Source organism: Argiope bruennichi, chromosome 7, assembly GCF_947563725.1.
Source record: "Argiope bruennichi chromosome 7, qqArgBrue1.1, whole genome shotgun sequence".
Taxonomy (NCBI): Eukaryota; Metazoa; Arthropoda; class Arachnida; order Araneae; family Araneidae; genus Argiope; species Argiope bruennichi.
The window spans coordinates 103,728,867-103,745,838 of NC_079157.1; the positions used below are offsets into that span (position 1 = coordinate 103,728,867).

A 16,972-nucleotide genomic window follows, 5' to 3' on the forward strand; every position below is an offset into this window, starting at 1 on the left:
ATCAAATTAACTATAATAGAGAAATAAAACGCAAAATTACGAGAAGATAAAATAGAACTTAAATAAGGCGGCGTCCTGGCATAGGGGTAGCGCGTCTTCCCCGTGATCTGGGCGTCCTGGGTTCGAATCCCGGTTTTGGCATGATTGTTCTATGTGTGAATGTACCCTCTTGTAAAAAAGGGTTGAATGAGCGATGCGTGAGTAGCTAAGTCGTACTCTTGGCCCAAGTTGGCGCTACTAAAAGAACAAGAGACGCTCCCCCACCGGCTGAAAATCGCCGTCTTTGTAACAGCGGGCTTGTCCATGGCAAGTGCCATAAGAAACAACAACAGAATAAAAATAATCAATCTTTCATTTTTTTTTATTATATGATTATAACTTTGCAACTTACTCTTACACTATATATATGCATGTAATAATAATTCAATTTGTGGGGTTAGTAATAAAGTTTCGGGAAGTTAAAAACTCTTTATAATCATCCTCTGTATGTATGGAGTTGACGCATGTTAAATCAGATTTCCAAGACCAAAAGTCAGCCAATATCAATCATTCAGACGTAATTCAATAGCTGCTGTGGTAAGAAAATTTGAAGATATGAATCCCGACACAGGTATCATCTTCGTACTATGCTCTTCGTTCAAAATTACGAGGTCTGCTTCAAAATAATGCTAAACTCGTCATATAAATATACCAAAATTTATGTTAAATCGTTATGAAATGATTTACAATGCAGTTGTTTTAAACCACACTCATATGTGTGCCCTCTCGTTCTTTTGAGAGTTTTAATATGATGATGATAAAAAATTTATCGCGTTTTAAAATTATTAAGTAAAAATATTACGAAATTGTATCTACTTTCAGTTATTTTTATTCACGCATGCTATGAATACATTACTCATTTAGTCTATTTCAAACATTTAAATTACTGCTTTTAAGGATGATCATTCATTCAACAGACTCTGCTTCTTCGGGGAAGAAATTGATTGGTCAAATATAAAATATAAATTTTCATAGATCGAACCGTTTTGATCGTAAAAGAGTACTTTTTTTCGTTAAAAATATTAGTGCGTTAAAAAACATTTTACTGTTGTAATTATAATAAAAGGGGGGTATATAAAATTTAGATTTCGAAATTTGCCTCATTTATTGGCTGAAACGCATGAAATATAATTTTTTATGTCATTCAAAGCTTGTTTCTAATTGCAATTATATGACTTTCTCTAAATATTTAGAAATTAGCTATTGTCCTCAATAAAAGTGGATAATCTATATATTCAGCTTATTTTGTTTCGTCTAATATTGTACCTGTACTTCTAGGTCTTGTTTATTTTCACACACACACACACACACACACACACACACACACACACACACACACACACACACACACACACACACACACACACACACACACACATATATGTATGTATGTATGTATGTATGTATGTATGTATGTATGTATATGTGTGTGTGTGTGTGTAATGATATATTTTAATCTAATTTAAATCCTAGTTAATTTCCTAACTTTTATCTTATTTTAGCCCATATTAACTTCATTCCAAAATGTTCTCTTATTTCCTGATCCAATTCCCACTTTTTATTTAATTAATTCTACACTTTCTCTATAAAATTGTTGGTCTCGGCAGGTTCTCACGCTCCGAATGAAGAAATAAAAATCCTTAATACTTACAATATTCTTTTAAAAATACCTAAGATTCCCTATTCTAAATCTACATGCCTCCAAGAAATCCCTATAAAAATCTCACAAGTAAAACCACTAAAGGAAAAAACTTTCGGTCTCTTCTGCTCTTGTATTGCGATGAAGTTGAAGTATTTCTTACCACTTATTCTTTCCACGTAAATTATGCCTCCCGAGATGGAATAAATAGAAGTTTCGAAATTTCAAAAGTTTCTTCTATTCGACCACGCAACTTCTAAAATATGTTTATATATATACCAAAAGTCGCTGATTAAAACGTCCATTAAAATATAAATCATAATGCCAAACCCGTTGGTGCGAAACGACCTTAGAAGGAAGATCAGAAGTTCCGGTGTAAACACGGCATCTCTGCCACACAAACCACATGCAACGTTATGGTAAATTCGCCAGCTTAAAATAACACCATAACTGTCATTTTGATAAAGACATAACAACAAGACTAATCTCAAAGCTTTCAGCAGAACTTCGTGTTCCACCATGCATGACTTGGTGGAAAGATATCTTATGGTCTTCAGTTAGCATAGAAAACCAAGGCTGTCAAATTATACCATGTCCATCCGAAAACGTGTAATTATCTAAACTTTTGTTTAGGACAGATATTAAGATTATTAGTTACAAGTCATAATTCTGAAAGAGAGAATGTTACGGAGATCAGCGGAGAGTGTAATGTCTAGGGCGGAGTCAAGTGCCTTGAAAGTGTAAGATGATTTGTAAATGAGCGTGATGAAAGCTTGACAGGCAGATCGTGTTTACGGAAGTGGAGTCTAACAAGGAACATCATTATGAAATAAAATAGTTTTAAAATGCATGTGAAAAAAATTTAAACAAAAAACAAAGTAAAAAAACTATGTATGAATAAATCCAATTGGATTTAGTAATGATGTTGGTGCTTTAAGAAATACGGTGAAAAAGAATTTAATAATTGTTTCGCATTAAAACATTAAAAAATATCTTTTGTATTTTTATGATGGAGATAGTATTCAAAAGTAAAACATTTTTGTACAATTACGTACTTTCATTAAAATTTTTTTACAGTATTCTTTACTTTTATACATGATTTTATTCTTTTAATTTTTGAGATTTATGTTTTGCTAAGAAAACTGGGAAGCTGCGGTGTAAAGCTATCATTAAAGCTCTATGCATAAATTTGATTGGCTAGTATTTTTAATCAAAACAGCTTTTATTGTGTGCTTTTTATTGTTCCTTTCCTTAACAATTGCTTATTGTCATGGGTTTATTTCAAATAAATAAAGAAAGAAAAAAAAACCTTTCTGGATAAGGAAAAAATATTTAACATATTGTTTAAAGCAGCAATTGAATAAAGAAATGTGACTTTTAAAATTAAAACTATCTCGAATATCAGTTGCTATAACAATAGAAAAATAATTGGTTTGCAACAACATCGTGTTTATAAATAGCATAATAATATTTTAGAAAATTCAAATAAAGTCTTATTTTTTTAATAAATTATCAAACATTAAAAAAATGGGTTTGTACATAAATAATGCTTTCAGTTTAGTTTACAGTGATGTAAATGGATACCCATACTAAAAATGGAAGTAAAAGAAACATGTTAATTTCCCACATATTAAAGATTTATTATTGAAATAAAGAAGTGAACCGATTTCATTACATATTACAAGGAAGAATTAATACCTACTAATCCTCTACTCTCAAACGAAGATTTCATAAATTTATGACAATAATAATTATAATTGAAATATTAATTGAAAAATTAATTATAAATTGAAATATTAATTATAAAAAAAGATAAGATTAAAAACATAAAGATGAATAATTATTGTGTTAATTAATTAGAATAATAAATTCCAATAGCTGATCAAGTTTAAAATTTGTATTTACTAATTCGTATTGTGTAACTTTCATTTCCTTTAGTGTTTATGTAATATTATTTATCAGAAATTCCCCACAGTTATGTAAACAGAAACAAACTTTCCTTTCATGGAATTTGGGTTTAGTATTTAAAACTATACAGAGTATATATATAGTTTATAATGCAAAAGGGAATCAAACGCAATCCGTCACTTAACAGACTACTTTAACCCTTTAAAGGGCCGCTTTATTCTAGTCATATTATGTTAAAATATTTTTAGGCTTGAAATTAGAATTAGAAAAGGGATTCATTTAGCTTATTAGATAAATTTAATTTGATTCATTAATTAATTTGGTTCATTAATAATTAAGTGACAAAACCAGAACACATCATTTTGTACAAAATAAAGAACTAAAGCATCTAAGTTTCTGTATTTCAAAAAAAAAAAAATGTCAGAACTTGCGCCAACCTACAGAAATTCATACAAATATTGATAAATTTGGTGAGATGCATACTTCCCCAAGTATTAGATAATTTTAATAATACTCAACGGCATTTTTAAAAAAACGTTTTTCAAAAACAACAATATTCTAAGATTTGTATTTCAGAATTGTTTCTTAAATGCATAATCGAGTTTAATTATCCTTTCAATGTCAACTCTGCTTCTATAGTCAAACTTATATAAGTAGAGAAAGAATGGCGAATTTTTTTTTAGCAGTATTGCTCATGAAAAACTAAACAAATCTATTTTTTGCAGTGTTTTACAAAAGCAGAATTGATATTATATCGAGAAAATTACAGAACCCAATGAGATGCGAAGACATTGAAACATAGAAAACTTCCATTGAATCAATTCCATCAAATCAACCACATAGTATCAATTTTTCAAACAGAGCCCATAGGTTCACTCTGGAGCATTTAATGAGGGAGGAAGGTCAAATGAAGAGGTGAAGGAGCTTTAAGGAATTTCGTGGAATGTTTACTTAAAATTAGTAGCAAATGCTTGGCTAAAAGCACTAAACATTTCTTCCCTTTCATGCATGGAACATCCTTATGATTCTGGATGATTAACTTTCACTTACGTACTTGATGGACAAAATTCCAACTTAATTTTTATTTATATTTGAATTACTTTTGAGCTCATAATGACAGGAAATAACATTAGAATGAAAATGTTTAAGACATCATAAAAATTTTTTTATTATTGTAGATCATATAAAAAGCTACATACTTAACATGGCGAACTAGATATGGTTAATAAATAAACAGTTTCTAATGCTGTGCAAAAATTTACGAAAATCTCAACATTTATTAGAATTTTATGAAGCACTAACTTTCAATAAGGAAGAAGAAAAATATAATATTCGATAAAATAATCAAATTCTAATTATATCCAAGCTTTAATAAAAAAATCATAAAATAAACATACAAAGTAAACCTAATTTAGTGTAAGAGAATAATCCCATATTATCACTAGATATTGACACAAAAAAAGAATACCGTCTGAAACCCAAAAAATGCATTTCAAAAATTTGAAAGAAAAAACATCTCAAAAATTAAATAAAACATAAAAATTATTTATTCAATGGCACAAATGAAGGAATACAAATATAATATTCTAAAGACAGATTAGAGTCTTTAGAGCGTTACATTCATATTCATTCTAAAGATTCAAAGATTCTTAGATAAAAACTTAAAATCTAAAATTGAAGGTAATATAGTTTAACAATATAGATGAAATTATTTATGAGGATATAAATGGTGATATTGTTTACTAATTCCTATAAAGTATTAAAAACAATAATCGTATCTGTATCTGATATACATAAAATTAAATATATATATATATATATACAGTACGATTTATGCATCAAGTTCGTAATCTGATTTCATTCTTATGAAATACTGTTTAAAAAATATTTATAATATTCGGATTATCATGTTTTCTCATTACTATTGATCCTACCAGTATGCTAATCCGATCAATGCAATCTAAGGTTTAGATAATTCGTTCCAGTAGTTATACTGAAAAAAAGTTAGCTGCTAATAATAAGTTAACTAATAAAACGTGGTTAATGTAGTTTAGGAATGCATCTAAGGAATACTGGGCAAAATAATAATAATACTTCGAAAACAATGAGAAGTTTATTATTAAAAATATTAAGCAATCAACAAAAGATAACAACAATATAAAAGTAAAAACAAATTATGATTAATGCTTCACTAAAATTTTTATTATCTTTCTTTCAAATTAATTTACTTGCACTGATAGTAAATAGATGACTTTATTTTAAGGCTTAATGTAGGTTGCGAAGCAGAATTCTTTGGGAGTTAATTTTTAAAAAGTTTAATTCAATTTTATCTTGACCAATACAAAACCACAAATGATAAGTAGAAAGAATAGTCAGTCAGGAACATTGAAGTTTACGCCAGGACTTTCATTCTGGGGAAAGAGTTGAAAATATGGAATGCCTTGAGGCCGAATCATCAAGTAAAAAAGTTGACACCAAGCGGACCTTTTGGATTTTATTTCTTTTTGAGACGTTTTCAGAGTAACTTAAATTTGTTCGTCCATATGATATCAAAGATTATGTATTCGGAAAAATATTAAAATTAGAATCAAATATCGTTTAAATTTCAGAACATTATTCTCAGATTTTTTTATCCGCCTCTTTCGTTTTTTTTAAAATTTGCTTACGGATCAGGGTGATCCAATCAACAGTTATAGAAACACATTTTTTTTGAGTATTTAGAATGCATTGGAAAACTTTTTATTCATTTATCTTGGAATTTTTTGTAAAAAAACATTTAAATTCATTTTTTTATAAACGAAATGCTGAAACTATTAGTCTTGAAAGTGACTCGATAATAAATGTTTGCTATTTTAGTTTGTCTAACATTAAAAGTTAAATACTGCTTACATAACTATTCAGATAAAAGTAATTTAAAAATAACTGATTTTGGAACTTTGAAAGAAGGAAAATGGAGGAGAAAGCTTAAATTGTCTTAGGTACTGTACAGAGATTAATAATCTTAATCCGAGCTTATCTTATAATTAGCGACTTCTCATCATTTTAAATAATAATAATTTATTTGATTCTTAGAAATAGAATCCGCTTATTTCTATTCTAACTAAAAAATATTAAATTTCATTAAATTGATTTTAATAGAAGTTAATCCGGAACATTTAGCCACTTTAAGAAGTACAATTTTTTTACAACCATGTTTTTTAAGAACTTCAAACCATCATATTCAAGAACATATTGGACAGACTCATTTAGAAATTTATGGAGAAGCAAAAAGGATTGATTTTCAAAAAATGAGAAAACTGATACTGAAAAAAAAAAAATCTAAATTTACTTTATCTTTAATCGTAACACTTTATAAATAAAGAAAATAAAAAGACAAGAAATATTGCAAAAAACATTAAGCAAAAGCCTTTCCTGTATGTTATTATTTTTATTTACCATCTCTCATTTTATTGCAATTTTTTACCAATTTAATATAAAATTACATATGAAAGTTCATGAAATCATCAGTTTAATTATAGTTAAGAATATCCCATTAAGAGAAGCCAATACTTTATAAAAACTAGTTATATATATAAAAATATATATTCTTTTTCTGTGAACTAATGTCTTTCCTGTAACTCTACAAAAAAAGGAAATTATTATGATCCAATTTGCGATAACTCTTTTATCAAAGCTAAAATCAGATGTCTCAATTTGCTTGCATTGCATACTAATTTGTTGAATACAATGCTACTCACAAAATGAACCTTTCATTCACTCACTTCATTTTCATTCATTTCATTTCTTTAGTAGGCAATTATGTTGTAATGATTCATAATATTAGAAAATGACTTCTATTAAATCAATAATATGAGAAAAAAAATTTGAAAATCGTTTTGAAAAAAAGCGACGTATCAAAGCTTACGGATTTGTAAAAACATTTTTTTTAAAAAGTTGTAGCTATCAATAAATTTAATCATTTTTACAAAGATTTAGATATAAAATGTATGAGAAAAATTTGGTCTTTCATCAAGTTTAATTAAAATTAGATGCCAATGATTTTTTAGTTTAAAGAAAGTTACTTTAGACATTACATAAAATTTTTTTAAAAGATTGAACGAATTCTATTCTTTTCTATTGGAGAATTTAAGTTCCATTATGAAATGTTTATTGTCATTCAAACATTAGAAACTTATTATAGACTCAAACTGATTTTCATAAATATATTCAACTGAATATTTCTACCAAATCAATAAAGAATGCAAAGTGTCCTGATTTAGCAATGATGTTTACACGAATGCCGTGAGAAAACAGTAAATGCACTTAAACTGACCCGCATATAATTTGCGTTTGAACGCCAGAATATTAAAATTTTTAGCTTCAATTTATAATTTTAGCTATAATCAAAACTTTACTTTTTCTAAGTAGGGAACAGGATTAATTGCATATCTAAATACATTTGATAAATTCAATAGAAAGATGGCAAACTTCAAATAGCTCATGTTGTCTTTTCTTCTATAATAAATTGGTAATTTTAATTACAAGTGTTTTTAAAGTCAAATAAAAAACTTCTTAGTGGATGTTTGAACGAAACTAAGGAATTGATGAAAAATTGAACCTACAAATGAAAGATTTACAAATAAAGATGCATAATTAAATATAACAATGTATTTAAAAGAATCGTTTATAAATTTTAGAATTAAATTTTGGTAATGATAAAAGAAAAAGATTTACCAGATTTATCTCAGTTCTGCTAAGATAAATCAATTTTGAAATAGTATTTGCGTATTTATACGTCTTGAAAGAAAATAAGATGAATATTTATTTAATAAAAAGCTTTTTATATAAGTTACAATTAAATGTTCATATTTTAAAGTTCATATTTTATTAAACAGTTTATTATTTATAACTCGCTTAAGTAGTCATTTTAGTAAAAAAAGTTGGCACATGTGATTTTCCTATTTGATTTCTTTATTGAATAGAAATTTTTTTAAGAAAAATTTTATTGGGAATTCTTGCAATACTGGGTCTTTTTCATAAATTCAGTTCTCAGCAACAAATACCATTTGTAGACTGAAGTTTTAGATTAATCTTTTATGTCAATTATAACTTGGGAAAAACTTCATCCAGTCTTCTTCGTCAAACTTCATAAAAAAATAAATGCAAAAGGACTCAATTCATAACATTTGTCTCGTACATTTTCTTTTACAAGTTTTAAATTACTATAAATTGGTTATTACCATTTTTTTGCTTACTTTTACTGAAAAATCAAATTACTTTTACTTAAAACAGCAATAACTGCTATCCATTTATGTCCTCAAATTTCTGCTATTAATTCTCTTGCATGATCACGATCATAGATTAAGTAACAACGTAGGGATGAATACCCAAAATTAAGGTTAATCAAATTTGTATGGATGATGTTCTTGAGAATGATATTCCGAGTAATATTTGAAGAAAAAACAAAAAAACAAGCCAACAGTAACAGAGAGATCCCCAAACATATCAATAACAATACTGAGATAAAAGCACCATTCTTTTAAAATTTGAATAAACAACATTCCAAATAAATGGTCAGTATATTTTATCATAATAAAACTATGCGAAGCAGCTAGTATGTATAAATATACCAATGATTAAGATCTCCGACATTGGGAATATGGAATTTTAAGTCTAGTCAATTGTCAATTCCGAATTATCAGAAAAAATTGATTGAAAGAACGAAGGAATTACATAACTTAACGCCTGATTGAATGGATATCTTTAAAAAATCAGTAAATGTTTTATGTCAGAGATTTCATATTTCAATTCATTTTATGAATTCGTTTATGAATTTGCAAATGCATTGCGATCAGGTTGAGTTGTAACATTGAGAAAATGATAATTAAGGTATATAACCACAGTGGTTTTAAATAGCAAGTATCGTTTTAAGATATCTGTAGATATCTTTCAGAAAAAATAATTTGCAGACATTTATTTTATTTAAATAGTTTTTAAATTCTAATTTTAACTGATGCATGACTATTTTTGGCTATTTTTGGTATTACGTGATTCCACGATATGCTTTGTGTGCTCACGTAATTTCTTTAAATAATCATATCAATTTAATTTTACATTTCTTACAAGAGGAAAAGATATAACTTCACTACAAGATAATGGGTGCTACAATGGTAGTGACGTCACAAGATATTTTAAATTAGTTCGAGTCGTTAGTTTAAAATTAATTTAGTAAATATGAGCAAAAAAATGAAAATATAAAAAGTAAAATGTGCGAAAGCATATATTGCTGGTACCAGTTAGGCAAAAATAAATAAATAAATGAAAATCCACATTAAAGAGTCATAAAATGTTTTCACTAAAATGTAGTAATTCTATTTATCTATTACCCATCAGCTCACACCTTATTTTCTAATTATTTTTGAGACCAGATATATTCGTCTTGCAATAAAAATGTGTTTTATTTTCCTATTAAGCTCAAAATAATAATTTTTTCACCTTTTGGAAAGCGCCTGAATTAGCCACACTTTTCAGCTGCGACAAGCAATAAATATCGCTCATACTAACTTTTATCTGATAAGTATTTTAATTACATGATAGATATTTTGATATAATTCATTAAAATTTTTAAACTAATTGGAAAAGCCGGTGTTATAAAAACTGATGCAGAAAGGTGGCGCTTTAATACTAAAATGTTAAGAACAGTTAAATTAAGAAGGATACTATTTAGCCTATCGAAGCAATTTCAATAAAAGCCGAAATATTTCAAAACGAACAAAAATGTCGAGAAATGAAAATTTACATTTTAATTATTATCAAAAGTATTAATTATTATCAAAAGTATTAAATGTGACTATTTTTCATCAAAAATTTTAATTCTATACATAACGATTTTAAACAGGTAAAAGATGAAAAAAAAGTTTACCTTTTACGGTTGAAAATAATAATATCAACAGTATAATTTAAAAATGGTTTTGTTTTTCCTCATGTTGAATTTATATTAACATGACGTACAAGCATAAGAAATAAAAACGCTATTAATACTGAAAAAAATTTATATTGTTATCATAAATTACATTTTGAGAAGTAACAAAAAGTATTTTTGCGATTATTAATTTTTCAATATCTGGAATTCAGCTTAAAATTTAATATTATTGAAAAACCTTTCAGTAAAATAAATAGTGTTTTACCCATAAGCTATAAAAATAAAAAGGATTTTTTTTTTCATTTGATGAAATATCTTTTTTTATTAGAAAAAAGCCTTAAAAATTTCTTTTCACGATTTGATAGAAAAATATTGAAGTAACCATAATACATGGAGAAGGAATGTTCGATAATGTAATGATATTTAAATCGCTTGGGAAAAAAAACGCGAACTCTTAAAATGATATAAGGCTGCTTTTTAGAGTACTCCCCCCCCCCCTGTACATCACGGACAACAACAACAATTCACGAGGAGAAAAAATAGCAGATTTGTTGTCTCTTAAAAGACATTAATTGTTAACTAAAAATGAAGATAAGCTAACTAAAACAATATTGTTATTATAATCTTTTTATTATAGTCTTTATTAATAATAAATCTTTTTTTTAATCTTTTTATGACTAAAAAAAAATTTCAGAATAACATTGGCAAATTAATAACATGACATTGTGATAATAGAGCATTTTTCAAGAAACCTGAGACAACCTTTGAGCCTTCATCATAAGGTTATCCACATTGCATAATATGTTAATTTTCTATGTTTTTTAATATGTAATTATTCTTGATTGAAAATTAAGATTCGATTTCATAAGTCTCCTTCCAAAAAATGAAAAGATGTAATAATTAAAATATAAGGCTGTACAAATATTGATAAGTATTTAACATTTTTCCTCCTCCGGAGAAATAAAATTCTATTAAAACATATAATCACTTAGCTACAAATCTTCCACTAAGCGAGTTTTAATATTTTGTTTGGTATTTCAAGGAATTTGAATCTTTCCTAAAATTCTATCAACAACATAAAAATCTATTCTTTTAATAACATAAAAGATTTTTTTTTTAATTTTATATTTATTTAAGACTGCAGTATTTAAGAAACATTACTTTCATTTTATTATTTTCATTCAATTAATTATACAGAACCTTAAAAATCCTTAGCTCTAAATAATTTTCCACCATATTATTTTATGTTTCTATTAGGAATTTTCTGTCATATAATTATAGCTTTAGTAGTAGTAATGGAAATTGAAAACGTCTTATTACAGAGTATTTTTTCGCAGTTCAATCTAATGAATAATATTTGATTGATTGATTGTTGATCCAGTTTCAGTAATCAAATGTCAAATAAGTAATTCGATTTATTTAAATGATTTGTAATATAATGAGTTTTCAAACAAAATCGATTAAATATTTTTTTGAAAAATTCGGGAATCTGAACTTTCAAATATATACTTAAATATTGAATCTTAATTAAATATTTTAATATACAATAAAAAATTTTAATGTTTTGAAAAAGAACATACTACTTTTTTTAAAAATAAAAATAATAAATTTGAGAATAACCAATGCTATATATATAAAGTGTAATATGAAATAAATTAAAAAGATATTCATTTTTAACTAAAACCTATTTCTCCCCCCCCCCCAAAGTAACAATTATAAAATTTTAATAACAGTTTTTTTTTTCAAAAAAAAAAAAACTAATATGATTCATATAAAATAAAATTTGTAAACAAAACCAACCTGCGCGCAGGTGAAATATCCAATGATGAGGTAGAGTAAAGTGGACAGTAGTGGTGGTCTGTCCCCACCGAGGAACTGACCAACGAGCGCGGGGATGCACCACATGCTTCTGCAACGAGGAGAACGATGGTAGACGATTTTTATGAATTTAAAAAAAAGAAGAAAAAAAGAACACCAACACAAAACCGAGGCTTTCCGACCATCGCTTTGTGATCCCCCCTCTCTCCTCTCCCCTCCTCTCTACCTCTCAATTCACGCGAATGTCGGATTGGACCAGAATGCATGCTTAGCCAAGCGTGGGACTTTCGGATAGGGATGCTGGTTTGCTTACTTCTGATCGCCAAGATGGGAGAGATAAGCTGTGGTAGATAAGCTGATGGCGAGGAAGTATTACTAATAATATCGCAATGATAACTTTTCTTGATTTTTTTTTGACGTGTTATTATGATAAAAAGTATCATTGACGGAACGGAGTGTATTTATTGTTCTTAGAGGAAAAATTGCAAAATCGAAGGTAATTGGAACTCAGCTGTTTAGAGGAATTCTATTATTTCTTTAGCAATACTTTTTTTGTAATAACAAGAAATGAGATTAATTCACGATACAAAGGCTAATATATATATATATATATATATATATATATATATATATATATATATATATATATATATATATATATATATATATATATTGCATGAGGAATACACAAATACACTTTCCTCAAATTTGGTTTACAAACACTAAAAAGATCAATTAAGAAAGAATTAATTGACTAGTTAATTTTTTTATAAATTAAAAATCATGTCTCCATACTTGGAAAAGATTACTTCATTTGAAATGTAATCATTCCTGTTGATTGAGAATACTGTAAATATTTACATTCAATAGGATTCAACATTATATAATTTTATTTACTTTCGGCTTGAAATTGGCAATGTTTAAAAAAAAATTGATTTATACCTCAAAAGATATTCATAACCTATGAAAAGAATATATATCTTTTGCAGGTTTTAAAAATCTTTGGTCAATCAGTAATATTTCGAATAATTTTGAAAATTAAAAATTATTTGCACCACTGATATTTTCATTTTAATGACAAATAAATTTGCAGACGATAATAGAAATTTCGAACATTATAATATTTCAAATTTCATTTTAAGCATATTTTATTTTTAGAAGTTTTACAATAAAATATTAAATGTATTTTTAAGAGTCATTGAGAAAAGATAGTGATGCAAGTCAATAAAATAAATATTGACATATAACATAACAATTTACTGTGATTAAATGACAAATGTTGAAATACAAATCATCATCACGAAAAACGATGAATACGATGACAATAAACCAAAAATCTTGATTCTTATTTTTACTGAGCTATTAAAATATCCATTTGATTATTAATGCCTTGACATATTCTTGTATGTTACAAAACTTTACGCAAGAAAACGTATAACATTCCCAAAAAGTACAAAATTTATGAAAATAGCAATAAAGTAGTAACAATGGAGAATTGCAATCGCTTGGAGATGCACACGTGATAAATCTATTCTTTTTCATAATTATTATCTATAATTTACAAATATTAATGTGTGGATATTTAAAAAAAGCCAAAAAAATTGTAAAAAATCAAGCAATTGATGTAAGTAAAAAATTGAATTAGATAAAGAATAATTCAGAATACTTGAAGCAAAAACCTGAAATGGTCAAAATTTCATTAAAGCATACTACAAAAAATAGTTGCTCATTCTATTTCACAGTTTTAAGAATGAATTAAAAAAAATTTATGCTGTTAACTTGTAAGATAAAATTAGTTTTAAAAAAAGACATCGAACAAAGCAAACTGAACAGGAAAAGCAATAGTAATCATAATAAAAAGACAATTTAAATCCGTTGAAATTAATATAATTTTTGAATTAATTTCAAAAATTTTTAAGAAAATAAACATTTTATAAATTGAAGAAAAAGAAATATTCTTAGAAATAATAATAAGAATAATCATGAATGAAAATAGTAATTTTTGGAAATATTTCAAAATGCTACAAAGGCAGAAAAGGAAGTAAACAATTGCATCTCAAACAGAAACTAAAGCAAATTAAAAACTAGCCAAGAAGCATGGCAAATAGTTTAATATTTCCACCTGCTAAACCATTGGCGACAAAAGACAAAGCGAAATGGAAACATTATAAAAAGAATAGCATCTATTAACAGAAGCCGGCGATCGTAGAGCCCTCATGGTGGGACAGATAACCAAATTCAAGGTCGGCACCTCTATGGCTAAGACACCTGATTCTAAAAATATTATTAATAGGGGCTTCTAGCTATATAAATTACTAATACATATAAATTATATTGATCTTTTTTCAGTTTTTTTTACTAAATACATATTACATAATTTTCCTTATTCCTCCGTGACATCTGTCCTCTTGAAGTACTACAGTAATCATTGGTAAAGTTAACTTAAGTGAAAAGATTCTCCTCTTGATTTTCTCATATTTTTATACAATACGGCGGCTTTTGTATTTAGCTTTCTCTTTGGTCGTTTGAGTCAAAATATCATGACGGTCTATAGTCTACAGTCAATATCAAATTTAATTTATATAGCTTAGTGCGCTTTTTGCTTTCTAATATATCAAAGAAAAAGTATTGTAAGAGTCAAAAAAAAATTTAACTAAAGATTTTGACGAATGAATTAAGTATAATACAAAAATGTTCATAATATTCGGCCACAATGAGATATATTTCACTTGTCGTTTTCAATTTTCTGTATTTATAAAACTCATTATATTATATTGATGTGATGTGAAAATTTAGAGTAGAGAACCAGTTCAAATATAATCCAAACAATTTGCTGTGGTTAGTTATGAATATTAAAGTCCTTATACGTACTTTTTAAAATTACACATTCTGATATACAATAATATCCCAACTAAATGAAAAAGCCGCAGTAACTCGATACTAAAGTCTCGTCTTCGGACTTAGAGGGCTCTCAGTTTGAGAACCGATCCGGAGTTCGAAAAACACATTTTTGAAATTATGTCTGTCTGTATGCGAACACGATAGCTTAATAATGCATTGAGCTAAGGGGATGAAATTTGAAATATGGTCTTTAGATCAAATTTTAAAATTTATATCAAATTTTGAACGAAATTTCATTCAGAGTAAATATATTTGCCCGGTTACAAAAATATAAGTTCGGTGTCTGAACAAATGAAGCACGATATTTATAAAACGAAGAGAGCTAGAATAAAATTGGTACATAGATTTAAACTATACATATGTGTCAAATTTGAAACCAAATTCGTTAAGGTGGTGACTGCCAATAAGTCTATACTTTCTGAAATATGCGCCGGCGTCCTGGCATAGGGGTAGCATGCCTTCACCCTGATCTGGGCAACCTGGATTCGAGTCCCGGTTCGGGCAGGGTTATTCTTCCTCTGTTCCATCTATGAGTGGTGTGAGTGTGCCCTCCTGTAAAAAGGGGTTGTGTAAGCAAATGTGACGTATGAAGTAGTTAAGTCGTATTTTTGGCCATTGTTGGCGCTACTGAAACAAGAGACGCACCCCTTATCGGCTTAAATCGCTGTCTTCGTAACAGCGGGCTTGTCTAAGTGCCATAAGAAACAACAACAGAAATATGTAAACGCAATAATTCAAAAATGTAGAATTTGGGATGTGTTTTTGTGAATGCAATTATTTACCAAATTTGGTTTCGATCGGCTGGGGAAAAGACATATAAAATACACCTTTGGTTTTGCATTGATTTTGTATTAGCAGCATTCCAGCTATTAATAGCCAAAACTCGCATTTAATAAGCTCTTTTGTAAATAGTGTTCATCTATGGATGCGGTTAATAATGCACAAATACATTTATAACAGAAAATACGAAAAAGTGCCCAAGAGTCTAGCTCCATTGGTTATTTATAATATTCACCTATACATGAGCAGATGGAAAAGTGTACTTCTTGATGGATTGTATCCAAATTTATATACTGATCTGCTAAAAATCATCATTTTTGCTTATTGTATTTTGAGTTATAGTGCTGACATACACATGAGAAAGCCAACAAGCCTACCGCCTGATAAATTTAATTCAAATTTATCAGAAGGAGTAGAGCTTTTATATTACAATGTATTCACCTCGCTTACAGCGCCTTTTGAATTATTGCTTTTACATATGAACAAAATTAGGGTTCGATAGACAATTGTTTCAATGAATTGATCCGATTTTGAAACAGATAGATAGTTGTATTTATAAGTATATGCCATATTTCATCTATTTAACAATCTACATTTTTTAGTTATCTTTATATGATAAAGAAAGGAAAGACATACAGATTTTCAACGGATTTCGATCAAAATTTTTATAGAAATTTACATTAATGCGAAAATCTTACATCAAATTCCACTTGCCTCTTTTTCAGTTATCATGTTGACTAAACAGACACAATTCTGTTTCTGTTTAAAATATTCAAAGAAGTACAAAGTTTTTCAAGTTTATTGCATTTCGGTATAACATGTTTTCAAAATGAAAAAAATAAGTTACTTCAAATGAATTAACAAATTCTTCCCGGCTTGGAAAAAAGTACTCAACTATTTAAGAATAAAAACTTTTAAATATAAAAGCGTTAAATTAATAGCAGTATAGACATGGTGATAATAACCCGAAATTTCATAAATTGATG

The 16,972-nt window shown here is 27.4% G+C and overlaps 1 protein-coding gene across 1 annotated transcript in view; it reads right to left on the minus strand.

Annotated features, from left to right (window-relative positions):
* LOC129975508 (A disintegrin and metalloproteinase with thrombospondin motifs 18-like) overlaps positions 1 to 12,392 on the minus strand; it is an 81,754-nt gene extending 69,362 nt beyond the window's left edge. Inside the window, exon 1 of the mRNA XM_056088570.1 lies at positions 12,288 to 12,392. Coding sequence (XP_055944545.1) covers positions 12,288 to 12,392 — 105 coding nt within the window. The remainder of the gene's footprint in view (positions 1 to 12,287) is intronic.
* Positions 12,393 to 16,972: the final 4,580 nt, after the last annotated feature.